This window comes from Salmo salar, chromosome ssa11 (genome assembly GCF_905237065.1).
Source record: "Salmo salar chromosome ssa11, Ssal_v3.1, whole genome shotgun sequence".
NCBI classification, from domain to species: Eukaryota; Metazoa; Chordata; class Actinopteri; order Salmoniformes; family Salmonidae; genus Salmo; species Salmo salar.
Genome location: NC_059452.1, coordinates 93,028,085 through 93,055,148, shown reverse-complemented (window position 1 = coordinate 93,055,148; position 27,064 = coordinate 93,028,085). Strand labels below are relative to the sequence as shown.

Sequence of the window (27,064 nt, the reverse complement as noted above, 5' to 3'; positions counted from 1 at the left end):
AACTCTATGCAAAGGAGATGTCGCGCTGCATGAGGCAAAGGGTGGTCACACCAGATACTGACTGGTTTTCAGATCCACACCTATACCTTGTTTAAGGTATCTGTGACCAACAGATGCATATCTGTATTCCCAGGCACCTGAAACCCTTGGATTGGGGCCTAATGCATTTATTTAAATTGCCATATATGAACTGTAACGTTTGTTTATATTTTTGTTCAGTATAAGGTGCATTAAACGTGAGTACAGTGCCACTCGGGTCAGCTTGCTGACTTGCATATCATCTCAAATATATCTCTAGAATACATTTGACGAGGAAGATGTTTCCATTGACAAGCAATTCCTAATTTGTGTCATTGGTTATACTCCATCCCATTTTAAACACAGTCGAGCTGGAATGTCTGTTCAGAGACAGTCTCATATGCTACAGAGAGAACCTCATCTTTCTAATGGTCGACTAAGAGACAGTTCAGAGGTGATGAGAAGTCACATGATGATCACCTAAGTATGTTGGAATTTTATTGACGTTAACATTTTCAAGGGCATAAGGCAATTAGTAGCCTACACGGTAATTGCCTTATGCATCAGGAGTGTACACATTTACCTTTACACAGGTTGTGGCACAGACATGGGAGTAAGCAAAAGAAGATGACAAATTCCGATAAAAATCATATAAATGATGATTAGTGACATTGAGAGTACAGTGTTGGTGATTTATTTAGATGAAATGATCATGTTGGTGTCTGAGTAAAAGAGCTCAGACAGCTCTGTATGTACAGAAGGAAAAGGGGGAAATTCACCACTTGGTTATTTGGTCCACATACCTTTGAGTGATTTCAGCTGAATCTCAGTTCATCAGGAAACTAATTTGCCTTCATTTTAAGTTAATTCACCTACTGGACACAATGGCTAAAACTAAAATGAAACTGGGTCCTCAGCCCATGCCCACTAATCACTATGAACCATAATATGGTCATTGGTCTGTAAAAACAGTGTCCCTGATCGCATATGAGACTCTCATAATTCATCTGTACAGCTGTACCACATCATATCTGTTGTGGCATAGTTGGGCTGGAGGAGAGATGTGTCCATGGTGTTTGGTCACCGTGTGGGGGCGGTGTCAGGGTCAGTCTGACCAGTCGTTGTCCTCCAGTTCGGAGTCATCCTCTGAGTCGCTGTAGTCCACTGCGATGCGACGGGACAGGATGGTGGCCACGTCGTTCCCCACAGGCTCCCGCTTGGCCTGCTGCTCCTGCTGCTCCTGCCCTTTCTTCAGCTGGATACCTGAGCAACACAAACCCACACAGATACATTCACACACAGTCTAAACATGAACTTCTGTGCAAATACCTCTTTGTATATATGTTTTTACCTCTGCTGTCTCCAGAAGAATGGTAAACGTCTAAGTACAGCTAAACTTACCCATGCGAATAGCTGACAGAAGGTCACTTCGTGTACCAGTGACAGGCTGGGTGTCCTGTCTCTTCCAATCACCGAGTCCTGCCACTTGGGGGGGAGTGGGAAGGACTGGTGGTGGGGGAGGACCTGGGGGAGGGGGAATCATACGGGGTCCTGGGGGAGATAGCATTGGGGGACAATAGCCTGAGGATCTAGTAAGGGGGGTGGGGGACACCATGGGAGAGCCAAAGGCTGTCTGTGCAGATGGGATAAGAGGGGCTGGGGGAGGAGGAGGCGGTGGTCCAGAACTGGCATAGTACTCCATTATACTGAGAGAAAGAAGATTTACAGTTTTAGAACTCTACATTTGAGGTAACAATTAGTATAAACAAATCAGATTCACTAATCTATATTACAGATTTCTTATTGTTACAGTAACAATACCTGTAGTCTGCAGGTGGAAGCGTTATAGTGCCATTCATTCTCTCAGTGGAGTGATGCAGAGGGTTGGGGTGGTGTGTGCGGTTGAGAGTCCCTTCTCTGTAGCCGACTCCGATGCTGTGGTACTCATGCTCTACAGATTCATGGATGTCTGCAGGCTGGTAGGGGTGAGCCAGGGTGTGGTTGGATGTAGCATGGGGAAGGCCTGGAGCAGTTGGGTAGTCTGGCAGATCATATCTAGACAACAAAAAGTCATAATTAACTCTTTACACTGATAACATTTTAATATGCCATTTGGAAAACAAACGGTGAAGGAATCCTTTGCTCAGGAGAGATGAATATAGTCCTAACTGGGGGATGGAACCACTGACCTGCTCTCTGGGGAGAGGGAGCCCTCAGACGACGCCCCCCGGTGGAGAGAGTGAGGGTGGTGATGGTCTGGGCGGAGCTCTTTGTCGAACGCCATCATGTTCCACTCGTGACGGCGGTTTCGGGCTTTACGAACCTTCTTCACCTCACGCTGAAGTGTGCCGTCAACACATCGCTTCTGCTCCTGAGAGAGAGAGGTCATTTTGCAAATAGGTGTGGAGTTACAGGATATTGTATACACACGTTGTTCAGAAGCAAAATACAAGAGGCTTTTTTAAAAGTGTGATATTAAGAGACTCTCACCCGTTGTCTTCTTCTCTCCTTCCTCTTGTCCTCCGTGTCCTGCAGCATCTTCTCTCTCCACAGGTCAAAGAAGTAGGACGGGTCTGTGTAGAACTTCATCCCATCAGCGTGGTCATCTCTGTGTCAAAAGAGAGACTAGTTAGCTATTTGTCACGACCTTGAGGTTAAAGCTCATCTGGTGATTGTGATGCATCCACACAGTGAACCTGTAGGCAGAGAGGATGCTGAGAGGAGGAGGCTTGTCGCTGGTTTTGTACATCTCTGCTACAGGGTTGGACGTGCTGCTATTGGACACCACCTGCTGGTCCTGGACTGTGGAACTCTTAAATGCCTTCCTCATGTTGATGTCCTGCAGAGAGACTGGAGATCAAAACAGAGAATGTGAGATTGATAGAAAGGTAAGCAATTAGAAGATACTGAGATAGAAAATAAAAAAACAGAATATGGGCCATGCAGAACCAGAGACAAGGAGGATAACTAATGAGTCGGTTATTCTCATTCAACATTAGAGTATTTTTTTTTTTTACCCTTATCCCCTAACCCCAACTGACCCTCTTCCACAGTGGAATCCAGCTGGGTGACCTTGACGGCCAAGCGGTCGATGCGGTCTTGGAGACCGTTTGCACGCAGGTAAAAGGTGTTAGCCTCACTAAACAACTCTCCAAAGACATCCTCTGCATGTTTACCTGAGGACAGAGATGAGTCATTACTACAGACTGTCACCGTGTCCAACTGGTCAGACAAGATGATTGGAGAAGTACACTTCATACTACACAGAAAAGAGCAAAGAGACACAGTTGAAGTCGGAAGTTTACATACACTTAGGTTGGTCATTAAAACTCGTTTTCAACCACTCCACAAATTTCTTGTTAACAAACTATAGTTTTGGCGAGTTGGTTAGGACATCTACTTTGCGCCTGACACAAGTAATTTTTCCAACAATTGTTTACAGACAGATTATTTCACTTAATCACAATTCCAATGGGTCAGAAGTTTACATACACTAAGTTGACTTTGCCTTTAAACAGCTTGGAAAATTCCATAAAATTATGTCATTGCTTTAGAAGCTTCTGATAGGCTAATTGACATAATTTGAGTTAATTGGAGGTGTACCTGTGGATGTATTTCAAGGCCTACCTTCAAACTCAGTGCCTCTTTGCTTGACATCATGGGGAAATCAGCCAAGACCTCAGAAAAAGAATTGTAGACCTCTACAAGTCTGGTTCATTCTTGGGAGCAATTTCCAAACGCCTGAAGGTACCACGTTCATCTGTACAAACAATAGTACGCTATTATAAACACCATGGGACCACGCAGCTGTTATACCGCTCAGGAAGGAGATGCGTTTTGTTTCCTAGAGATGAACGTACTTTGGTGCGAAAAGTGAAAATCAATCCCAGAACAGCAAAAGACCTTGTGAAGATGCTAAGGAAACAAGTACAAAAGTATCCATATCCACAGTAGAACGAGTCCTATATCGACATAACCTGAAAGGCCGCTCAGCAAGGAAGAAGCCACTGCTCCAAAACCGCATTAAAAAGCCAGACTACGGTTTGCAACTGCACATGGGGACAAAGATTGTACTTTTTGGAGAAATGTCCTCTGGTCTGATGAAACAAAAATAGAACTGTTTGGCCATAATGACCATCGTCATTTGGAGGAGAAAGGGGGAGGCTTGCAAGCCGAAGCACACCATCCCAACCGTGAAGCATGGGGGTGGCAGCATCATGTTGTGGGGGTGCTTTGCTGTAAGAGGTACTGGTGCACTTCACAAAATAGATGGCATCATGAGGTTGGAAAATTATGTGGATATATTGAAGCAACATCTCAAGACATCAGTCAGGAGGTTAAAGCTTGGTCGCAAATGGGTCTTCCAAGTGAACAATGACCCCAAGCATACTTCCAAAGTTGTGGCAAAATGGCTTAAGGACAACAAAGTCAAGGCATTGGAGTGGCTATCACAAAGCCCTGACCTCAATCCCAGTTGTGCAGAAATGAAAAAGTGTGTGCGAGCAAGGAGGCCTACAAACCTGACTCAGTTACACCAGCTCTGTCAGGAGGAATGGGCCAAAATTCACCCAACTTATTGTGGGAAGCTTGTGGAAGGCTACCCGATACGTTTGACCCAAGTTAAACAATTTAAAGGCCATGCTACCAAATACTAATTGAGTGTATGTAAACTTCTGACCCACGGGGAATGTGATGAAAGAAATAAAAGCTGAAATTATTCTCTCTACTATTATTCTGACATTTCACATACTTAAAATAAAGTGGTGATCTGAACTGACCTAAGACAGGGAATTTTGTACGAGGATTAAATGTCAAGAATTGTGAAAAACTGAGTTTAAATGTATTTGGCTAAGGTGTATGTAAACTTCCGACTTCAACTGTAAGTTGAGGTAACGTTGAATAGACAGGAGCAATTTAGTGATGGAGATTTCCAGACAACCAACCAAATGGTTGAGATTTGTCAAACAACGCTGAGACAAGAGCAAGTGATTGTGAAATCTGTCTCGATTCTCTCTCCCTCTCTGTCCCTCCCTCTCTCCTTTATTTGCTTCTGTGAAACTAAGCTCTACAGTAAGCTCTAATCTCCAGTGACTTCATACAATCCCACCCCACACAGACACACAGTAATATGGATATGTATGGGCCAGATGTCTCATCCTCTAATTCTCTCTATCCCTCCCCACACTACAACACACACATCTGTCAATATCAACATGTATTTTACCAAATCGATTCCAATCATTAAATGCACTAAGTTAATTTATTTGCATAAGTTGTTCAGTTTTCCAGTGTAACACAGGGATGTGGGTGTATAGGTCACCATTCTGGAGCATAGATGCATACATCTGGTTAAAAGATAGGTGATTACTTAATGTACATAAGGGGGGGGGGGGGTGACTGTGTGGAAGGTGTGTCTTACTTAGACTGCTGAGCTGACGTATGATGGCAGACAGACTGTTGTTGGTGACGCACTCCAGCTCACTGCCAATCCCCTTGGGCAGCGCCCCGCGGCAGAGGTGCCGGGGTTCTATGCTCCTCTTGACCAGGGGCATCCTCTCCTCTCACACCACACCACACACCACCTGCTGGGACACAGCCACTGACAATAACCTCCACATTCCATTAGACACAGCCAGACAATTCAGACCAGATGGTGTGTGAGACAGAGGCAGTCGAGTCAAACCTCTCCGGATTACATTACTAACCAAATCCCATTCGTCTTTATGTAATGCCATCAGAGCACATACAAGTTATCATGGAACAAACTAGTCTTTACTTCATCCCAGAGCCTTTCATTTCATTCATGGAAAATTCCTTAGAGAGGCAATTCATTGTATTGGACCCTGAAACAGCCAATCAAGACTTGTTTCCAGACCTATAACTGCAGTAAAATACATACATGCATTTACACATAACACTCCATCACAAGGGGGTCCCCCTGAGTGACTATAGGCTCAAACTATGCTTTTTGTAAACAACCTGGTACCAAAACACCGTTTTTTTTGGCTATTTCAATATTGTGCTATATAGTCAACTGAGCTAAAGCCTATGTGTTACCACTGGGAGACACAGGTTTTATCTTTCATTCAAGGCAAGCTTACTAATGCAACTGTTGAATAATTTCATTATTTGCTATTATAAATTATGATTTGGCATATATAAGGGAAGTATATTTAAGCAATACGGCATGAGGGGGTGTGGTATATGGCCAATATTCCACGGCTAAGAGCTGTTCTTAGCACAACGCAACGTGGCGTGCCTGGATACAGCCTTTAGACGTGGTATATCGGCCATATATCACAAACCCCAGAGGTGCCTTATTGCTACTATAGACTGGTTACCAACGTCATTAGAGCAGTAAAACTAAATGTTTTGTCATACCCATGGTATAAGGTCTGATATATCAAGGCTGTCAGCCAATCAGCATTCAGGACTTGAGCAACACAGTTTATAAAATAATTGAGTCTTATTTGAAGTAAGGATTATGTTACATTTAAAGTTAAGGGCCTTGCAGTGCAACATATTATGAATGGTGACACATGCCATGCAAGACTGGGAGGAACCTCAGCAATGTTATACTCACCATACAATAAAAAAAACACACTGGTTGAATCAGCGTCGTTTCCACGTTGAACGAACGTGGAATAGACGATGAATTGACGTCTGTGCCCTGTGGGCTTGATCATCATGGCAACCTTGATCACACATTTATCAACAAACCATGAATCCAAAGCATCCTACAGATTTACCAATTACGCAAGCAAGAATAGCAAGGTTGTCCCAACCAGATGCTCTGAGGTGATTAGAAGAGCCAATAAGTACAACAGTTTCAACTGGGCGAACAGCGCACCATTTGTTTCAAACCACTTTAGAGTGATGCCTTATCTTGATTGTAACAATTAAGTGCCTGCAACTCCAGATGGACCGGTTTATTACCGAAGAACGGTGGTCTGTGGTCACTGGTCTGTGACCCGTGAATGACCGAGGGTTTTAAATAGCAGCACCCTAATTGTAGTAGCCTACATATAATAGACAAACAGACATAACAAAGGAGGGAAGATATATATATGATAAAGACGGGACGCTCACCAAATGTGTCCTTTTAGGAGTATTCAGCTGCAATCCACCGGTAGAGTTGCCATCCTGTCCCCTCATCTCACCAGGATTCTTTCTGTGAGGAGCAATCTCCCACACAAATCAGCATCCAGGCTCAGAGATTTATTTAGAAGATTTAGTTGTGTCGTCCAATCAGGATCACCAAAAACATCCATCGTGACAACCATGGGCAGTTTGACAGCGCGACATGCGTGAGTTTTCGGGATGATGACGAGAATCCCTATTTTAGAACACAAGCTTACATTACATAAATTGCATTATTAGGCCTTTGTGACTGGTTTAGCCCAGTTATTCTGAAATGTATAAATAAACACTCAAAAATGTGTCTTCGAAGATATGACCACTTTCGGATTGTCAATGAATTGTTTTAAAAGAGAATGGATTCAACCAAGGGGTGCCCGTTTGACCCCACCTAACAGCGGGCATCCTACCACCACAACGGTCATGCCCCGTTGTCAAACGACCTATTTTCTTACTTTTAGGCCTATGAGTTTGTTTTTTGGCACATTCAAGCATTTTTGTCTGGTAGCTCTACAAGTAGCTCATTTCAACTAGGCCTACATGAGAAAACAATAGTCACGATTAGTGAGTTTTGTGATTTTTGATTCTTGATGATGGAATTCCACAGTCGGATAACAATTTGTGATTACAAGATACATTTTTTATCTTTTAGATTGCATGATCAGCGTTATAGTCTATTAAACTCTTATCCTGCTACCAAATTGATATAACCAGTGCAATTCCATATTGCACACAGGTAAGTGATTACCTAAGGATGCCTTTCTCTGTCTCCGTTCGGTTTCTCCTTCTCTTTAGTCCAGCTGGATTCTGTCTCTCAGAAGAACCATGGGGCCATAGTAGTGTTGGTCCCAGCCAGGCAGGGGTGCAACTTCCACTGGGGACACAGTTTTATCATTGGAATGTGATGCAAAACGAGGCAACAGTGTGCTTTCGGACCATGCGGACAGCTCCGAGCGATCAGGTAGGCTTTTTGGAGTGTTTATCCGACTGAATACATTTTTTTTTAATGTCCCCCCCACTTCTAAATCCAAAGTTGCGCCCCTGAGAAAGGCCTGATGATAAATTCTGCAGCCACCAGAGTAAATTCTATTCATGTATAGAGATCACATTGAGGAATGTTTTAGATAAAATAGTGGTAAATGAGGGTGTCATATCATGATACAGTATCATGTCACCTAAATCATGGTGTCATGTCCAACTCTTCAACTTGTACATGTGTGAAATAGGACAAAATATAAGTAACCACCAAATTATTATTATTATTATTATTATGATGTGACAGGGTTACGTGCATAGTGTAGCTTTTGCATCAGAAATACTAAACAGTAGGCCTAATATAACTATCTATGGACAACAACAAAAAACATCAAAAAAAGTCCAACAATTGAATGTGTAAATTGTAGAAATGAGTACAGAATATTTACAAAGAAACACTATACATTTTAAGGAATAATAAAATATGAATTATTGAATTATTGTTAACTGACCAATTGCAATTATTCTCCTAAACATTTTTATTAGTCTAAACTGGCTGCCACACATTTACATTCCATTTCCTGGGCTTATTAATATTTTCCTATTTGAATACCCAAATACTCCGTACTGGAGTCTTTCAAAGTCAAAGCCACAAATTATATGATCACTTCAGTGTGCCTGGGTTTAGTGCTGGTATAGCTGGATGGAGGGCAGGGAGATGGGAGACGACGGCTTTCCCCTTGTGAGGTATACAGAGTATGCATTTGAGCCATATAAGGATGCATTATGGAATGATGAAGCATGGAGGGGTGAACCAGGCTAGAAAACACCATGGTGGGATGCATGGTAAAAGGTTGGACCATGGAGGGTTGTGAGCTGGTGGGAGTTTCCTGCCTCTTTAAGGTTTGGTGGACACGTGTGGGTCCAGTTGGACAGGCTTGGCTGGCATTGGGAGGGTAGAGAGATGAGGTGGAACCACAGGACGTCCCTGTACTCACAGTCATGGGTACAGCCTCCTGCTGCTGCTCTCCACTCCCACCCTGGGGCCCAGCAGCATCGTCTGGGCTTTGGGAGATCTCCTGTTTACGACTCAGACAGACACCCATTGCCACCATGGAGCCCAGAAAGATAAAGGCCAGAAAAACAGAGCCCACGATCACAAAGGGGACATAGACAGGTACTACAGAGTGAAAAGAAAACACAAAAATAAAGAGGGCAGGGGAGAGGTGGAAGGATTGATTGAGTGGAAAGGAAAGAAAGACATTTTAAGGATGACCTTAAAAGGCTGGAGATGTGTTCATATTCCAAGAAAATTATTAAACTGTGCAACACATGGAACACACAAAAAAACAGTTAATTGAAAGATCCTTGGCAGCAGATCAAGTCTTAACATGATGCTCGTGATGTGAGGAGTGGACTAACTGCATGTTGAAGAATAGAATAAATGCTTGGACATGAGGCCACACTTTAAGGCACATTTGGTGGGTTGGATTCAAGCGCACAGTGCATTAGGCTTTCTCATTCCTCAATACCATTTATAAGGAATCTCACTGTGTGTGTTATCAAGGAATTGGTAGCTATGCCTAAAAAGGCCTTCTATTGCTAGCACTTTAGGCTTTAATGAAAAATAAGAATTTACCAAGTATTTGTTCCTATTTCAGTAGCCAAAGCTACAATTTACCTGGGCTTTTGGCATCATTCTCGTCATCAGCCGTGCCAGGCTGTAGAACTTGCTCGTGGTTGTTGCAGTTTCCCTGATCCAGTCTTGCTCCTATGAGTGCGCAACAGTAGCGCAGCTCACACTTCCCACAACAAATCGCCGCTTCTCTTTGATCGTGGCGCTCCGGACAATGGAAACCCCCTCGCCAGTTAGACTGCGCATCCTTCCAACCATGGCAATATTCACCATTCATCCTCTGTTGCGTCATGCCCACTTGGAAAATCAGACTGATACAAGCCCCAACAGCAAAACGCACGGTCTTCATCCCGTTCCAACTGGAGAGACGAATCCCGTGTGGGTATTTTTTGTTACTACAAAATAATAACCTGGGAAAAAATCCTAAAAGATAATAAATAACATATCATATGTGACTCAATCAACCACCCTTTCTGAAATAGGCTAGGATCAATGTCACATAGGCTAGGCCTATATCCCATTACAACTAGGCTATTTAAACTGATCAAAAGTTATGACCGCAGCGCTTGTTCCTATTTCAAAAGGGCAACTAGACATATCTAGAATATGCTAATAAAATCATGCAGGGAGCTATAGGTACGCTATGTAAAATGAACGCATAGGCTTACCATTGGATTCACGCCATGTGATGCATCATAACATGAGTTGCTTCTGCTCTGTGGATCTGTTCTCTCCATAATTTGTGTCATGGGACACACTAATTTTAGACTATCCGTTACAAACGCTAGCCTACTGTATGGGCACATGAATATATATGTAGATATGTAGCCTATTTCGCTGATTAAATAGCCTAGCATAGTTAGGCCAATTTCATTTTAAAATCTTAACTGGGCAGTTTATTCGGCTAATAGATCTCCCAAGTTTATTTTTACAATGTTCTGCTTCAATAGGCCTATCACAGCCAAAATGGGCTAAGTGATTGGATATCATTCGGCTGTGTTGCTACTGCAAAGCAATAGCTTCATTTGACTGAGTGTCTAAGTAAACGTTGTCATTGAGGAAAGGAGACGAGGAAATCACGTTAATGATATTGGAACGTAGCCGCCGCCGCATTCGAGCTAAACGAGCTGAAAGAGGAAGGAAACTGTTGCGCTGTTACGCCATTTTGACTCCCAGAGCTCGTAGTTTGTTTCTAATGTAATCTAGGGCCTCCGAGCCACAATGGTGATTGTTTCTCAAAAGTCTCTTGCCTGTCAGCTGATCAGTCTCCTAATCCGACAGAAATTTCTGAAGGGCCCTGGAACATTGAATACTAAGAGAAGGTAATCAACCCGAATCATATGAATCCAATTTAGTTTGGTAACATTATTGTCAATTCATTGCAACTGGCTAGTAAATTATGATAAACACGCAGATTAGCTAACGTTGGCTGTTGTTACATTTCCGTTCTGTCAGTGTCACCTGCCTGACTACGATTAGTTTAGCTCTATCTAGCTAGTATGATTTGCTTGTATGTGTGATAAACAACTGAAACTAAGACTGTATTTCAGAACTTTTGTAGTTGTATTATGGTCTGTAGAGACTAGTTAGCTAGCTTCATAGCTTGTTGTTTTTCTCCTGCTTTTGCCAAGCAGATGGTATCGAAGCTCTCCAGGTATTAGCACTGAGCAAGCTTACATGTCACTGTACCAATGAATGAAATGTGTCTTTTGACTCTGTGTGGTTATGGTGAATTATTTTCATTCCATTAAGTCATTTAATTTATTGAAACAGTTTATCAATATATAACTAGTGTCATGTCTTTCATGTGTCATCATAGTGGAGTGTGAAATGATTGATCTCTGTTTTTCCTCTCCTTACTCTTTACAGACACACACACACACAGGATGGACACTTCCAAGCTTCCTAAGATCCGCGATGAAGAGCGGGAAAGCGAGTTTGGATATGTGCATGGAGTTTCTGGTCCAGGTCAGTGTCTGCAGTTCAAATCAAGGATCCCAGGCTCTGGCATGGGAGTGATAACTCTGCTAACAATGCTTTCAGCACATGCTATAGTACCTGGTCAATTCAGCCTGCTCTTTTCCAGTATGGCAAAAATATATATTACAACTTGATCATGTAGCCAGACTGCCTGCTACTTTCAAATAACATGTTTTCTGTCATCTGTTCTTTGTCTAACCTGTTTAATCAACAGTGGTGACGGCCACCGCCATGGCAGGAGCGGCCATGTACGAGCTGGTGCGTGTGGGCCACAGTGAACTGGTGGGAGAGATCATCAGGCTGGAGGGAGACATGGCAACCATTCAGGTCTACGAGGAGACCTGTATCCTTTCCAGTCATACCTTCTCAACTAGACATACAGTTACTCCCACCTTCAGTAACTGTTGACGGTTCACTTACTTTTGTGTACTTCCATTCTGATGTATTCTAGCCTATCCTCTTGTCTGGCATATTACTAGGCTATATGGTTTGTTTTCCTGAAAGTACGTCACAGCTGGTGTGTCTGTCGGAGACCCTGTCCTGCGGACAGGAAAGCCCCTGTCTGTAGAGTTGGGTCCGGGAATCATGGGGTCCATTTTTGATGGCATCCAGCGGCCCCTCAAAGACATCAATGACCTCACTCAAAGCATTTACATCCCTAGAGGAGTCAACATTGGAGCCCTCAACCGTGACCTCAAGTGGGAGTTTACACCTGGCCAGAGTCTTAGAGTAAGAAAACAACGTATTTCCTTGTGAGTGTGTAAGCAAGGTGTGTTTGAATGTGTCTCCACTGAAATATGATCCATCTCCTGAATCGACATATTATGTTCTCTCCTCCCTGTCTGTCTCTGCCTCAGACCGGCAGTCACATAACAGGTGGGGACATCTATGGCACGGTCTTTGAGAACTCGCTGATCAAACACAAGTTGATGCTGCCTCCCAGGAGCAGAGGCACTGTCACCTACGTGGCCCCACCTGGAAACTATGATGTCAATGTGAGTAGAGCCGGGACGATACCAGTATCGTGATACTCGTTAGTATCGTGGCAAGGAAACGAAACACAAAGCGGGTTTAACTTCTTTATGAAAACAGCCCTAACGTTGGAAACAAACATCATTATGTTGTCATCCGGAGTCACATTTATGTATTTTCCAAACTATAGTACACAATATTTTACATACAGCAGGTTTTTAAAGGACCAAAGAATTTGGTCTGCTTCGTGTAAATGTTTGGCATGGAAAAAAATATTGCCATACTGGTATTGTCACAGCCCTAAATGTGAGTCACCCTCCACCTACTAACATCTTTACAGCTGAATGGCATAATGCCATTGGCTTGTCTCTTTTGTTTGGTCAATTGTGTGTGTTTCGGCAGGATGTGGTGCTGGAACTGGAGTTTGAGGGTTTGAAGGAGAAGTTTACCATGATCCAGGTCTGGCCAGTGCGACAGATTCGCCCAGTCACAGAGAAGCTACCTGCCAATCACCCCCTCCTCACTGGCCAGAGAGTGTTGGATGCCCTCTTCCCGTGAGTAAACACATCTCTACTTTCTTTTCCTTTTTTCTACTGACTCATTCCCACTTCATATCCTTTCATCCTGACCTTTACTTAAGCCTCTGACAAGTCACCTGCTTCTGGCTCTGTGTTTGTCTGTGCTCACAGGTGTGTCCAGGGTGGTACTACTGCTATCCCAGGAGCCTTCGGTTGTGGCAAGACTGTGATCTCACAGTCCCTGTCCAAGTATTCCAACAGTGATGTCATCATCTATGTGGGCTGTGGAGAGCGTGGAAATGAGATGTCTGAAGTGTTGAGAGATTTCCCTGAGGTTAGTGATAGTCCGTGTGTCAAGTTCTAATCATTGACATGTTAATGAGATCAGTGAATTACTCTACATGGGGGTCTGGCATAGCCAATCACCAGTTTGTCATGTGTTTTCAGTCTGACTAATGGTATTCCTCCCTGCTCCATAGCTTACAATGGAAGTGGATGGAAAGGTTGAAAGTATCATGAAGAGAACAGCTCTAGTGGCCAACACTTCCAACATGCCTGTCGCTGCTAGAGAGGCCTCTATTTACACAGGTACCAGGCGATCACATTACAGATGGCAACCTATAAAGCTGGTGTCGGCTGTTTTGAATCATCATCGTTGTTGGTAGTTGTAAATCTTTTGGTCTGGAATGTGGGGGGATTAGCCACCAGTCACCACTCATTGTCATAACCTTGTGGTGACTGGAATTCTGTGCCTCTGATTCTGACTGAATCTACTTTGTGCCACTGCAGGAATCACTCTGTCTGAGTACTTCAGAGACATGGGCTACAATGTCAGCATGATGGCCGACTCCACCTCCCGGTGGGCCGAGGCTCTCAGGGAGATCTCAGGACGATTGGCTGAGATGCCTGCTGGTGAGTACAATAAGCCAATAGCAATAGAGCATGTTTTTTTTCTATACTATCGCAGCAACGTCTGCCATTTTGAGCCAGTCAGAGCTCTGTGTGCTGTTTGTGCACAGACAGCGGGTACCCTGCCTACCTGGGAGCCAGACTGGCCTCCTTCTATGAGCGTGCTGGCAGGGTTAAGTGCCTGGGCAACCCAGAGAGAGAGGGCAGCGTCAGCATTGTTGGAGCGTGAGTACTATATCATTCTACCAGCAGGGGGAACCTCTATGACCCCCCCCCCTTACCTCCTGGCACTAAGGGTCAGACAGGTTCTGTACCAGTCCTGCAACACCAGATACCTGAACCATGTAGTCTTATCCACCTTGGAACGTATGATACAGTGATGGCAGACTGGTGTCTGAATAACTTGGCCTGGTGTTATTTCCCCTAGTGTGTCTCCCCCTGGTGGAGACTTCTCTGATCCTGTTACTTCAGCTACACTGGGTATTGTACAGGTAATGCCTCAATTGTGTATATATTACAATTTTAGTGACAATTTTTCTAAGTTTCGACAATTCAAACCTTTACTCTTCCTACTCCTCATTCCTGTTTTTATCTTCCCTCTGTCTTTCTCCATCTCTCAGGTGTTCTGGGGTCTGGATAAGAAGCTGGCTCAGAGAAAGCATTTCCCCTCGGTCAACTGGCTGATCAGCTACAGCAAGTACACACGGGCGCTGGACGAGTACTACGACAAGCACTTCCCTGAGTTTGTGCCGCTTCGCACCAAGGCCAAGGAGATCTTGCAGGAGGAGGAGGATTTGGCTGAGATTGTACAGCTTGTTGGCAAGGTGAGGCTGAGCCCATGTGAGGAAGGGTTATGGGTTGATATACTGCCTAGGTTGATGGTTGGCATGTGTATGCACACACTAGGCACTTATTGTTGTCCCCCATGTCAACTTAACAATAGGCATCTCTCGCTGAGACCGACAAGATCACATTGGAGGTTGCTAAACTACTCAAGGATGACTTCCTGCAGCAGAATGGCTATACTCCGTATGACAGGTAAATACACACTCTGGCACACATTCATCTGTGTCATAAACATACTAAAATGACTTAATCGTTGGTTATTAAGCCCATATTGGTTAATTGATTGACTTTTTTGCCCTTTTCCCGAAGGTTCTGCCCTTTCTACAAAACGGTGGGCATCCTTTCCAACACGATTGCGTTCTACGACTTGGCACGACATGCGGTGGAGACCACGGCTCAGAGTGACAACAAGATCACCTGGTCCATGATCCGGGAGCACATGGGAGAGATCCTCTACAGACTCAGCTCTATGAAGTTCAAGGTACATGCTTGTTCAGCCCCTTTATCCATGTTCATCTGCATTCAAAATCAACTTCCTCTACCAACTCTGGTCTTTGTACATCCAATGTGGGACTTTGTCTTGGTGTCATTGTGTCTCCTAGCATCAGTGTCTCTGTGTAACTGTTGTTTCTGTGTAACTGTTGTTTCTGTGTAACTGTTGTTTCTGTGTAACTGTTGTTTCTGTGTAACTGTTGTTTCTGTGTAACTGTTGTTTCTGTGTAACTGTTGTTTCAGGATCCAGTGAAGGAGGGCGAGGCCAAAATCAAAGCAGACTACTCTCAGCTGCTGGAGGACATGCAGAATGCCTTCCGTACCCTGGAGGACTGAGCTCTCACCTCCCTCCCCTCCTAGCCCCCAGTGCTCTCTGGCCCCTGTTTGTGAATGTCTACTTAGGCCAGTGACTGTCACACCTCAGTCATTCCTAAGTGTTCATTCCTCCACATTCCAACACGATGTTCGACCCCTTTATTTCAACCATGCTCTTCTAATTTCACCATACTGTCATGTACAAGGCAGTACTGGAATTTATATTTTTTTCTCAGTTTAAACTTGAATTCATGTTTACCAAATCTATTACCATTAGCAATACCATCATCCGTGACTCCATCGTATGGATGTTCTCCTCTCCCTTCAGCCCTCTTGTCATCCATGAAGAGCACATGACTACAGCCCTGGTTACAGACAATAATCAGTGGACCCCGATCAGGTACTACACTTGTACTTAACTACTAGCTGAAACACGTGGATTGTTACCTTCATTTCCCAGGTGTGACTGACCACCATCAATAGATGGTTGACAAATGGGAACGTAGACAGGGGTAAAGGGACGGAGGCACCTTGTTTATTTCAGGAGGTTGAGGCCCTCTTCCTCTCAATGCCTCTTAGATGGTATTTTATGTTCTTCTCTCTGTGGATATTTTGTTGTTGATGTTGTTTTTCTGTTGTGTGAGACAAACTGTGTGTGTGTGGTTGTGTGTGTTAGAATCAGTTGTCTCCACCTTGAAGGCATATTTATGTCACATGTATTGTGTAAGTCTAAAGAAAATAAATGAATGTGAAATAATAATTTGCCTGGTGTTTTATGCTGGATGGAATATTCAGACCCGTTGACTTTTTCCACATTTTGTTACATTACAGCCTTTTTCTTAAATTGATGATTTATTTTTTCTTTAATCAATCTACACACAGTATCCCATAATGGGGGGAAAAAAAGCAAAAACAGGTTTTTAGTCATTTTTGCAAATGTCCACATTTTTCTAAAAACTATCACATTAACATAAGTATTCAGACCCTTTAATCAGTACTTAGTTGAAGAACCTTTGGCAGCGATTACATCCTACAAGCTTGGCACACCTGTATTTGAGGAGTTTCTCCCATTCCTCTCTGCAGATCCTCTCAAGCGCTCAGGTTGGATGGGGAGTGTCGCTGCACAGCTATTTTCAGGTCTCAACAATATTCGATTGGGTTTAAGTCCGGGCTCAGGCTGGGCCACTCAAGAATATACAGAGACTTGTCCCGAAGCCACTCCTGCGTTATCTTGTTGGAAGGTGAACCTTTTCCCCAGTCTGAGGTCCTGAGCACTCTGGAGCAGGTTTTCATCAAGGATCTCTTTGTACTTTGCTCCTTTCATCTTTCCCTCGATCCGGACTAGTCTCCCAGTCCCTGCCGCTGAAAAACATCCCCATAGCATGATGCTGCCACCACCATGCTTCACTGTAGGGATGGTGGCATGTTTCCTCCAGATGTGATGCTTGGCATTCAGGCCAAAGAGTTCAATCTTGGTTTCATCCGACCAGTGAATCTTGTTTCTCATGGTATGAGAGTCGTTTAGGTTTCTTTTGTCAAACTCCAAGCGTGCTGTTGCGCCTTTTAATGAGGAATGGCTTCCATCTGGCCACTCTGCCATAAAGGCCTGATTGGAGGAGTGCTACAGAGATTGTTGTCCTTCTGAAAGGTTCTCCCATCTCCACAGAGGAACTCTGGAGCACTATCAGAGTGGCAATCAGGTTCTTGTTCACCTCCCTGACCAAGGAGGCCCTTCTCCCCCATTTGCTCAGTTTGGCCGGGCAACCAGCTCTAGTAAGAGTCTTGGTGGTTTCAAACTTCTTCCATGTAAGAATGATGGAGTGCACTGTGTTCTTGGGGACCTTCAATGCTGCAGACATTTTTTGGTTCCCTTCCTCAGATCTGTGCCTCAACACAATCCTGTCTCGGAGCTTTACGGACAATTCCTTTAACCTCATGGCTTTCTTTTTGCACTGTCAACTGTAGGACCTTATATAGACAGGTGTGTGCCTTTCCAAATCATGTCCAAACAATTGAATTTACCACAAGTGGAGTCCAATCAAGTTGTAGAAATATCTCAAGGATGATCAATGGAAACAGGATGCACCTGAACTCAATTTCAAGTCTCATAGCAAAGGGTCTGAATACTTATGTAAATAATGTATTTCTGTTTTTATTTTTATGTAGCCTTTTAACTAGGCAAGTCAGTTAACAACAAATTCTTATTTACAATGACGGCCTACCCCGGCCAAACCCGGATGACGCTGGGCCAATTGTGCGCTGCCCTATGGGACTCCCAATCACGGCCGGATGAGATACAGCCTGGATTCAAACCAGGGACTGTAGACCAGAGCGTCACTCGGGAGCCCTTTTTAATACAATTGCAAAGATTTCTAAACCTGTTTTCGCTTTTTCATTATGGGGTATTGTGTGTAGATGAGGGAAAGCATTTTTTAAATCCATTTTAGAATAAGGCTGTAACGTAACAAAGTGGGGAAAAGTCAAGGGGTCTGAATACTTTCCGAATGCACTGTACATTTATTTATAATGTGCTTCTTAAGACACAATTACAGCAAGTAACCTTGACGCCACGAAGGACATAATTTCCCAAACAATAGTTCGTCTTTTTCATATACTTTATTAATGCATTTCCTCTTTCAAAAACATTTTTACTTGGATGAATCCAAAATGGAAAAAGGTAAGGGCATCAGACTTTGCACCTGAACGTGGCACAGCTAAATTAAGCTCCTCATACTCCAACTATTTGAACCACTAGAAGAAGACAGTAACCAGGTTTCCATCCAACCTTTTTATGCGAGTAAAGTACCTGTTTCATAAATTGTCATGACGGGCCTGATGGAAATTACAAATTTGTCAGTGAACTTTCCAAATATAGACAAAACAAAATATGCTAGACAAAGTAGGATATTTGGAGTCACGGGATAACAAGTCTGTGTAGTTCTACGACTCCGGAAAGCATGCAGTTTATTAGGCTACAGATTAAATGAATTATGATGAACTTCACAGGGTGGTGAGCTTGATGCTACTTTACAATAAATATCAAGGGTCTTATTCAAGTTTAACATTTTTGTCACATGCACAAGTACAGTAAAATGCCTTTCAATAACAATGTAATACTAAAAATAACTTACGGTATTTTTATTTAACCTTTATTTACCTAGGCAAGTCAGTTAAGAACAAATTATTATTTACAATGACGGCCTAGGAACAGTAGGTTAACTTGTTCAGGGGCAGAACGACAGATTTTTACCTTGTCAGCTCAAGGATTCCATCTAGCAACCTTTCAGTTACTGGCCCAACACTCTAACCACTAGGCTACCTGCCGCCATAGAACAAAAACACACAAGAAATAAAAATAAGAACATGAGAAAGATGGTAAGCATACTATATACAGGGTCAGTTCCAGTACCATATTTACAATGTGCAGGGATACTGGAGTGATTGAGGAAGATGGTGTATGTGGACGCCCCTTCAAATTAGTGGATTTGGCTATTTCAGCCACACCCATTACTGACGGGTGTATAACATTGCATGGCTGTGTAATCAATCTCCATAGACAAACGTTGACAGTAGAATGGACTTACTGAAGAGCTCAGTGACTTTCGATGTGGCACCGTCATAGGATGCCACCTTTACAACAAGTCAGTTCATCAAATTTCTGCCCTCCTAGAGCTGCCCCGGATATCATAAGGTGAATCCACCAATTTGTAAGTCGCTCTGGATAAGAGCGTCTGCTAAATGACGTAAATGTAAATGTACACTGTAAGGGCTGTTATTGTGAAGTGAAAATGTCTAGAATCAACAATGGCTCAGACGCGAAGTGGTAGGCCACACAAGCTCCCAGAACGGGACCGCGGAGTGGTGAAGCATGTAGCGCGTAAAAATCGTCTGTCCTCGGTTGCAACACTCACTGCCGAGTTCCAAACTGTCTCTGAAAGCAATGTCAGCACAAGAACTGTTCGTCGAGAGCTTAATGAAATGGGTTTCCATGGCCAAGCAGCCGTACACAAGCCTAACATCACCATGCGCAATGCCAAACGTCAGCTGGAGTGGTGTAAAGCTTGCCACCATTGGACTCTGGAGCAGTGGAAAAGTGTTCTCTGGAGTGATGAATCACGCTTCACCATCTGGCAGTCCGACGGACGAATCTGGGTTTGGAGGATGCCAGGAGAACGCTACCTGCACAAATGCATAGTGCTAACTGTAAAGTTTGGTGAAGGAGGAATAATGGTCTGGGGCTTTTTTCCTGGTTCATGCTAGTAGGCCCCTTAGTTCCAGTGAAGGGAAATCTTAACGCGACAGCATACGATGACATTCTAGACGATTATGTGCTTCCAACTTTGTGGCAACAGTTTGGGGAAGGCCCTTTCCTGTTTCAGCAGGACAATGCCCCTGTACACAAAGTGAGGTCCATACAGAAAGGGTTTGTCGAGATTGGAGAACTTGACTGGCCTGCACAAGGCCCTGGCCTCAACCCCATCGAACACCTTTGGGATGAATTGGAACGCCGACTGCGAGCCAGGCCTAATCGCCCGACCTCACTAATGCTCTTTTGGCTGAATGGAAGAAAGTACCCGCAGAAATGTTCCAACGTCTATTGGAAAGCCTTCCCAGAAGAGTGGAAGCTGTTATAGCAGCAAAGGGGGGGACCAACTCCATATTAATGCCCATGATTTTGGAATGAGATGTTCGACAAGCGACGTTCGACTTTTGGTCATGTGGTGTATGTATAGAGGTATGGTGACTAGGCATCAGGATATATGATAAACAGAGTAGCAGCAGCGTCTATGATGATTGTATGTGAGTGGGTGTGTGTAGAATCAGTATAAATGCATGTGCATATTTTGTGTGTGTGATCAAATGATGGAGTGGGTGTTGGAGTGTCAGTGTGCGTGAGAGTGAAAAAAAAGATAGTCCGTGTAGCTATTTTGTTAGCTATTTAGTTGGCTATTTAGCAATCTTGTGGCTTGGGGATAGAAGCTGTTCAGGAGATTGTTGGTATCAGACTTGATGCACCGGTACCGCTTGCTGTGCGGAAGCCGAGAGAACAGTCTGGATTCTTTAGCGATTTTCCGGTCCTTCCATTCACACCGCCTTATTTAGAGGTCCTGGATGGCAGGGAGCTTGGCCCCAGCGATGTACTGGCCTATCCGCACCACCCTCTGTAGCGCCATTTGATAGAAGGCAATGCTGTTGCTATACGAAGCAGTGATGCAGCCAGTCAAGATGCTCTCAATGGTGCAGCTGTAGAACTTTTTGAGAATTTGAGGGAAACATTTTGAGCCTCTTGAGGGGGAAGAGGCGCTGTCGCACCTTCTTCACGAATGTATGCGTGTGTTTGAACCATTCGCTAGCTACAGTGAGGCAAAAAAGTATTTGATCCCCTGCTGATTTTGTACGTTTGCCCACTGACAAAGAAATGATCAGTCTATTATTTTAATGGTAGGTTTATTTGAAGAGTGAGAGACAGAAAAACAACAAAAAAATCCAGAAAAACGCATGTCAAAAATGTTATAAATTGATTTGCATTTTAATGAGGGAAATAAGTATTTGACCCCCTCTCAATCAGAAAGATTTCTGGCTCCCAGGTGTCTTTTATACAGGTAACGAGCTGAGATTAGGAGCACACTCTTAAAGGGAGTTCTCCTAATCTCAGTTTGTTACCTGTATAAAAGACACCTGTCCACAGAAGCAATCAATCAATCAGATTCCAAACTCTCCACCATGGCCAAGACCAAAGAGCTCTCCAAGGATGTCAGGGACAAGATTGTAGACGTACACAAGGCTGGAATGGGCTACAAGACCATCGCCAAGCAGCTTGGTGAGAAGGTGACAACAGTTGGTGCAATTATTTGCAAATGGAAGAAACACAAAATAACTGTCAATCTCCCTCGCCCTGGGGTTCCATGCAAGATCTCACCTCGTGGACTTGCAATGATCATGAGAACGGTGAGGAATCAGCCCAGAATTACACGGGAGGATCTTGTCAATGATCTCAAGGCAGCTGCGACCATAGTCACCAAGAAAACAATTGGTAACACACTACGCCGTGAAGGACTGAAATCTTGCAGCGCCCGCAAGGTCCCCCTGCTCAAGAAAGCACATATACATGCCCGTCTGAAGTTTGCCAATGAACATCTGAATGATTCAGAGGACAACTGGGTGAAAGTGTTGTGGTCAGATGAGACCAAAATGGAGCTCTTTGGCATCAACTCAACTCATCGTGTTTGGAGGAGGAAGAATGCTGCCTATGACCCCAAGAACACCCTCCCCACCGTCAAACATGGAGGTGGAAACATTATGTTTTGGGGGTGTTTTTCTGCTAAGGGGACAGGACAACTTCACCGCATCAAAGGGACAATGGACGGGGCCATGTACCATCAAATCTTGGGTGAGAACCTCCTTCCCTCAGCCAGGGCATAGAAAATGGGTCGTGAATGGGTATTCCAGCATGACAATGACCCAAAACACACGGCCAAGGCAACAAAAGAGTGGCTCAAGAAGAAGCACATTAAGGTCCTGGAGTGGCCTAGCCAGTCTCCAGACCTTAATCCAATAGAAAATCTGTGGAGGGAGCTGAAGGTTCGAGTTGCCAAACGTCAGCCTCGAAACCTTAATGACTTGGAGAAGATCTGCAAAGAGGAGTGGGACAAAATCCCTCCTGAGATGTGTGCAAACCTGGTGGCCAACTACAAGAAACGTCTGACCTCTGTGATTGCCAACAAGGGTTTTGCCACCAAGTACTAAGTCATGTTTTGCAGAGGGGTCAAATACTTATTTCCCTCATTAAAATGCAAATCAAATTATAACATTTTTGACATGGGTTTTTCTGGATTTCTTTGATGTTATTCTGTCTCTCACTGTTCAAATAAACCTACCATTAAAATTATAGACTGATCATTTCTTTGTCAGTGAGCAAACGTACAAAATCAGCAGGGGATCAAATACTTTTCTCCCTCACTGTAGCTGTAACAATGTATTTGAGAGACAAGTGCTCATTGTGCAAATGTATTTATATTTTCAATAAACATTGGAGAAGAAATCTAGTTTACATGTTGTCAACAACCGAAGACAACCCTGTCTGTTTTGCCCCATAGTTGCGCACATGTCGGTTTTGTTGCTAAACCACTAACCCGTCTACAACGCAACATTTTTTGTGACATAACCATCAGTAGAGTTGAAAATGCGATAGAAACCCATTTAACTTTTTTTTTTTTATCCCATACAGGGGAATTTAACCGCAAATGTAATTTTTATGTGCACTATGCGATCACGCACAGCTTTTTACCCGCAACAAGTCAATTTGATGGAAACACATCTCTGGTGGGAAAATGCGCATATTGTGTTAATGTGGATTTTAGAATATTCGCATGAAAATCTGTCACCAATTGGATGGAAACCTAGCTACTGTCATAAAAGTTGTCTCCTTCAAAAGAAAGAATTTACAAAAATGTCTAGTTTAAAAGAAAATCCTGTATTGAATCATTGTTTCTTTACATCGAACCCAAAATATGTAAATAATTGAAAATAGGTGGGGGGGAAAAAAGTATTTTTCTCAATTGCATCAAAATCAGCTTAAACTATATACATCCGAAAAAACTTGTAATGTAATCTTATTGAGCATCACTGTTTCCCACAGTTGTCACGTCCTGACCAGTAAAAGGGGTTATTTGTCATTGTAGTTTGGTCAGGGCGTGGCAGGGGGTGTTTGTTTTGTGTGTTTTTGGTTTAGGTTCTATGTTTTCTATTTCTATGTTTAAATCTAGTTTTCTATTTCTATGTTGGGTTTTTGGTAGGACCTCCAATTAGAGGCAGCTGGTTGTCGTTGCCTCTAACTGGAGGAAAATATTTAGTTGAGGTTTGTTTCACTTGTGTTTGGTGGGTGGTTATTTTCTGTATAGCCTGTGTGCCTTATGAAACTGTTTTTCGTCGTACGTTTATTTTGTTTAAGTGTTATCTTTAAATAAATTATGAGCACTTTACCCGCTGCGCCTTGGTCCTATCTTTACGACGCCTTTGACAGAACCACCCACCAAACAAGGACCAAGCAGCGGGGATTGGAGCACCGAGAAAAAGGATGGACGTGGGAGGCAGAACGACGTTTCTGGGAGAGGAAATTAAGGGAGCTACATGAAGCCGAGAGGCATCCCCCCCCCAAAAAAAATTGGGGGGCACACAGGGAGTTGGGCAGAGTCAGGGTGGAGTCCTGAGCCAACTCCCCGTGCTTACCGTGGGGAGCGGGTGACGAGGAGAGCACCGAGCTACGCAGAAATGCGCACGGTGTCGCCCAAACGCACGCACAGTCCGGTGCGGCCAGTACGGGCTCCACAGCGTTGCCGGGCGAGAGTTGGCCGGCAGCCAGGGAGAAGTGCGCCGGTGCAGCACATCTGGCCACCAGTGCGTCTCCTCGGTCCAGCTTACCCTGCGCCTGCTCTACGCACGGCAGCCCTCACTCTCCAGCACAGCCCAGTTCGCCCTGTGCCAGCACTTCGCCCGTGCCGGGCTACAGTGACCACTCAGCCAGGACGGGGTGTGCCAGCCCTGAGTTCCAGACCGCCGGTGCGCCTCCACGGCCCAGCGTGCCCCGTGCCCGCTCTGCGCACCCAAACTCAAGTAAGTCTCCCCAGTCCGGAGAGACCGGTCCCAGCTCCCCGCAGGAGGCCTCCAGCGACGCTCCTCAGCCCTGAGCCTCCAGCGACGCTCCTCAGCCCTGAGCCTCCAGCGACGCTCCTCAGCCAGGAGCCTCCAGCGACGCTCCTCAGCCAGGAGCCTCCAGCGACGCTCCTCAGCCAGGAGCCTCCAGCGACGCTCCCCAGCATAGAGTCTTCTGAACGGGAGCTATGCCCAGAGCCAGAGCCACCTCCGTAGTGGGAGGATTGGGAAGGGGGGGGTGTAGCACAGGGACCGTCGTTGACGGTGGCCACCCTCCCTTCCCTCCCTTTAAGTTTGGGGTTGTTTTTGTGGGGTTTTTGTTTTTGAGGTGCATTCGGGGTCTGCACCTTTGGGGGGGGGAGGGGGTACTGTCATGTCCTGTCCAGTAAAAGGGGTTATTTGTCATTGTAGTTTGGTCAGGGCGTGGCAGGGGGTGTTTGTTTTGTGTGTTTTTGGTTTAGGTTCTATGTTTTCTATTTCTATGTTTAAATCTAGTTTTCTATGTTGGGTTTTTGGTAGGACCTCCAATTAGAGGCAGCTGGTTGTCGTTGCCTCTAATTGGAGTCCATATTTAGTTGAGGTTTGTTTCACTTGTGTTTGGTGGGTGGTTATTTTCTGTATAGCCTGTGTGCCTTATGGAACTGTTTCATTGTACATTTATTTTGTTTAAGTGTTATCTTTAAATAAATTAAGTATGAGCACTTTACTCGCTGCGCCTTGGTCCTATCCTTACGACGCCTATGACAACGGTTCTAAATGCTGTTTTTAAAAGGAACACACAGACAGCATTGTAAATAATTTCCTGATATGGAATTGGTCAAGTAGACTTTGATAGGAAGGAATAGGTTCAGAAGTAGGCAGGGAGAAACCGTAGCAAGACCACCATTGTGTTGTTAGCAAACTTAATGATGGTGTTGGAGTCATGCTTGGCCACACAGTCGTGGGTGAACAGGGAGGGGACTAAGCTTAGTGATGAGCTTTGTGGGCACTATGGTGTTGAACGTTGAGCTGTAGTGAATGAATAGCATTCTCACATGTGTTCCTTTTGTCCAGGTGGGAAAGGGCAGTGTGGAGTGCGATTGAGATTGCGTCATCTGTGGATCTGTTGGGGCAGTATATGAATTGGAGTGGGTCTAGGGTTTCCGGGATGACGGTGTTGATGTGAGCCATGACCAGCCTTTCAAAGCACTTCATGGCTACCGATGTGAATGCTACAGGGCGGTAGTCATTTAGGAAGGTTACCTTCGCTTTCTTGGGCACAGGGACTATGGTGGTCTGCTTGACACATGTAGGTATTGCAGACTCGGTCAGTGAAGACACTTGCCAGTGCATGCTCTGAGTGCACGTCCTGGTCATCCATCTGGGAATGCCTTGTGAATGTTGACCTGTTTAAAGGTCTTACACACATCGGCTACGGAGAGCCCTGCCACATCCGACGAGCGTCAGAGCCGGTGTAGTAGGATTCAATAGTCCTGTATTGACGCTTTGCCTGTTTGATGGTTCGTCTGAGGGTATAGCGGGATTTCATATAAACATCCGGATTACTGTCCCGCTCCTTGAAAGCGGCAGCTCTAGCCTTTAGCGTGGTGCGGATGTTGCCTGTAATCCAGGGATATGTACGTATGGTTACTGTGGGGACGACGTCATCGATGCACTTTTTGATGAAGCCGGTGACTGAGGTGGTATAGTCCTCAATGCCCCACAAGGCCCCCCTCCTCCATAACTCCCTTCTCCTTCACAAGGCCCCCCTCCTCCACAACTCCCTCCTCCACAAAACCCTCCTCTTCCACAACTCCCTCCTCATCCAGAAGGCCCCCCTCCTCCACAACTCCCTCCTCCTACACAAGTCCTCCCTTCTCCACAACTCCCTCCTCCTCCACAAGGCCCTCCTCCTCCACAAGGCCCCCTCCTCCACAACTCCATCCTCCTCCACAAGTCCTCCCTTCTCCCCAACTCCCTCCTCCTCCACAAGGCCCTCCTCCTCCACAAGGCCCCCTCCTCCACAACTCCCTCCTCCTCCACAAGGCCCTCCTCCTTCACAAGGCCCCCTCCTCCACAACTCCCTCCTCCTCCACAAGGCCCTCCTCCTCCACAAGGCCCCCTCCTCGACAACTCCCTCCTCCTCCACAAGGCCCTCCTCCTCCACAAGGCCCCCTCCTCCACAACTCCCTCCTCCTCCACAAGGCCCTCCTCCTTCACAAGGCCCCCTCCTCCACAACTCCCTCCTCCTCCACAAGGCCTTCCTCCTTCACAAGGCCCCCTCCTCCACAACTCCCTCCTCCTCCACAAGGCCCTCCTCCTTCACAAGGCCCCCTCCTCCACACCTCCCTCCTCCTCCACAAGGCCCTCCTCCTCCACAAGGCCCCCCTCCTCGACAACTCCCTCCTCCTCCACAAGGCCCTCCTCCTCCACAAGGCCCCCTCCTCCACAACTCCCTCCTCCTCCACAAGGCCCTCCTCCTTCACAAGGCCCCCTCCTCCACAACTCCCTCCTCCTCCACAAGGCCCTCCTCCTTCACAAGGCCCCCTCCTCCACAACTCCCTCCTCCTCCACAAGGCCCTCCTCCTCCACAAGGCCCCCTCCTCGACAACTCCCTCCTCCTCCACAAGTCCTC

General features: G+C 45.1%; 3 protein-coding genes across 5 annotated transcripts; 1 reads left to right on the top strand and 2 right to left on the bottom strand.

Annotated features, from left to right (window-relative positions):
* Window positions 1–494: 494 nt before the first annotated feature.
* Window positions 495–7,410, bottom strand: LOC106563594 (wiskott-Aldrich syndrome protein family member 3). 2 transcript variants are annotated; one of them, XM_014129315.2, is made up of 9 exons: window positions 7,108–7,410; window positions 5,438–5,603; window positions 3,060–3,194; window positions 2,715–2,868; window positions 2,509–2,626; window positions 2,208–2,389; window positions 1,840–2,073; window positions 1,420–1,724; window positions 495–1,281 (listed from the first exon to the last, which is right to left on the bottom strand). In XM_014129315.2, the coding sequence occupies exons 2-9, from the start codon at window positions 5,568–5,570 to the stop codon at window positions 1,124–1,126; spliced, it is 1,419 nt and encodes a 472-aa protein (XP_013984790.1). In that variant the 5' UTR covers window positions 5,571–5,603; window positions 7,108–7,410; the 3' UTR covers window positions 495–1,123. The 2 variants fall into 2 exon arrangements, with proteins under 2 accessions (XP_013984790.1, XP_013984789.1); XM_014129314.2 differs by having other exon boundaries at window positions 5,438–5,600; window positions 7,108–7,409.
* Window positions 7,411–8,442: 1,032 nt separating this feature from the next.
* LOC106563595 (protein shisa-2) lies at window positions 8,443–10,691 on the bottom strand. The gene is made up of 3 exons (XM_014129316.2): window positions 10,435–10,691; window positions 9,812–10,189; window positions 8,443–9,310 (listed from the first exon to the last, which is right to left on the bottom strand). The coding sequence occupies exons 2-3, from the start codon at window positions 10,113–10,115 to the stop codon at window positions 8,787–8,789; spliced, it is 828 nt and encodes a 275-aa protein (XP_013984791.1). The 5' UTR covers window positions 10,116–10,189; window positions 10,435–10,691; the 3' UTR covers window positions 8,443–8,786.
* Window positions 10,692–10,817: 126 nt separating this feature from the next.
* LOC106563593 (V-type proton ATPase catalytic subunit A) lies at window positions 10,818–16,558 on the top strand. Of its 2 annotated transcripts, none has more exons than XM_014129313.2 (15): window positions 10,818–11,088; window positions 11,636–11,734; window positions 11,961–12,089; window positions 12,261–12,475; window positions 12,604–12,741; window positions 13,121–13,272; window positions 13,408–13,570; window positions 13,716–13,824; window positions 14,026–14,148; window positions 14,256–14,370; window positions 14,573–14,636; window positions 14,766–14,969; window positions 15,089–15,183; window positions 15,301–15,472; window positions 15,727–16,558. In XM_014129313.2, the coding sequence occupies exons 2-15, from the start codon at window positions 11,653–11,655 to the stop codon at window positions 15,817–15,819; spliced, it is 1,854 nt and encodes a 617-aa protein (XP_013984788.1). In that variant the 5' UTR covers window positions 10,818–11,088; window positions 11,636–11,652; the 3' UTR covers window positions 15,820–16,558. The 2 variants fall into 2 exon arrangements, with proteins under 2 accessions (XP_013984788.1, XP_013984787.1); XM_014129312.2 differs by lacking the exon at window positions 10,818–11,088 and adding an exon at window positions 11,220–11,420.
* The last annotated feature ends 10,506 nt before the right edge of the window (window positions 16,559–27,064 follow it).

Excerpts from the sequence above, each read along its gene's own strand:
- LOC106563593 (XM_014129313.2), top strand. The coding sequence starts at position 11,653 with ATGGACACTTCCAAGCTTCCTAAGATCCGCGATGAAGAGCGGGAAAGC. Across the intron at positions 13,825-14,025 it reads AGAGGCCTCTATTTACACAG|GAATCACTCTGTCTGAGTAC; the intron begins GTACCAGGCGAT and ends GTGCCACTGCAG. Across the intron at positions 15,473-15,726 it reads TCAGCTCTATGAAGTTCAAG|GATCCAGTGAAGGAGGGCGA; the intron begins GTACATGCTTGT and ends CTGTTGTTTCAG.
- LOC106563595 (XM_014129316.2), bottom strand. The coding sequence starts at position 10,115 with ATGAAGACCGTGCGTTTTGCTGTTGGGGCTTGTATCAGTCTGATTTTC. Across the intron at positions 9,311-9,811 it reads GAATGATGCCAAAAGCCCAG|TACCTGTCTATGTCCCCTTT; the intron begins GTAAATTGTAGC and ends TTCACTCTGTAG.
- LOC106563594 (XM_014129315.2), bottom strand. The coding sequence starts at position 5,570 with ATGCCCCTGGTCAAGAGGAGCATAGAACCCCGGCACCTCTGCCGCGGG. Across the intron at positions 1,725-1,839 it reads CTTCCACCTGCAGACTACAG|TATAATGGAGTACTATGCCA; the intron begins GTATTGTTACTG and ends TCTTTCTCTCAG. Across the intron at positions 1,282-1,419 it reads TCTGTCAGCTATTCGCATGG|GTATCCAGCTGAAGAAAGGG; the intron begins GTAAGTTTAGCT and ends TGTGTTGCTCAG.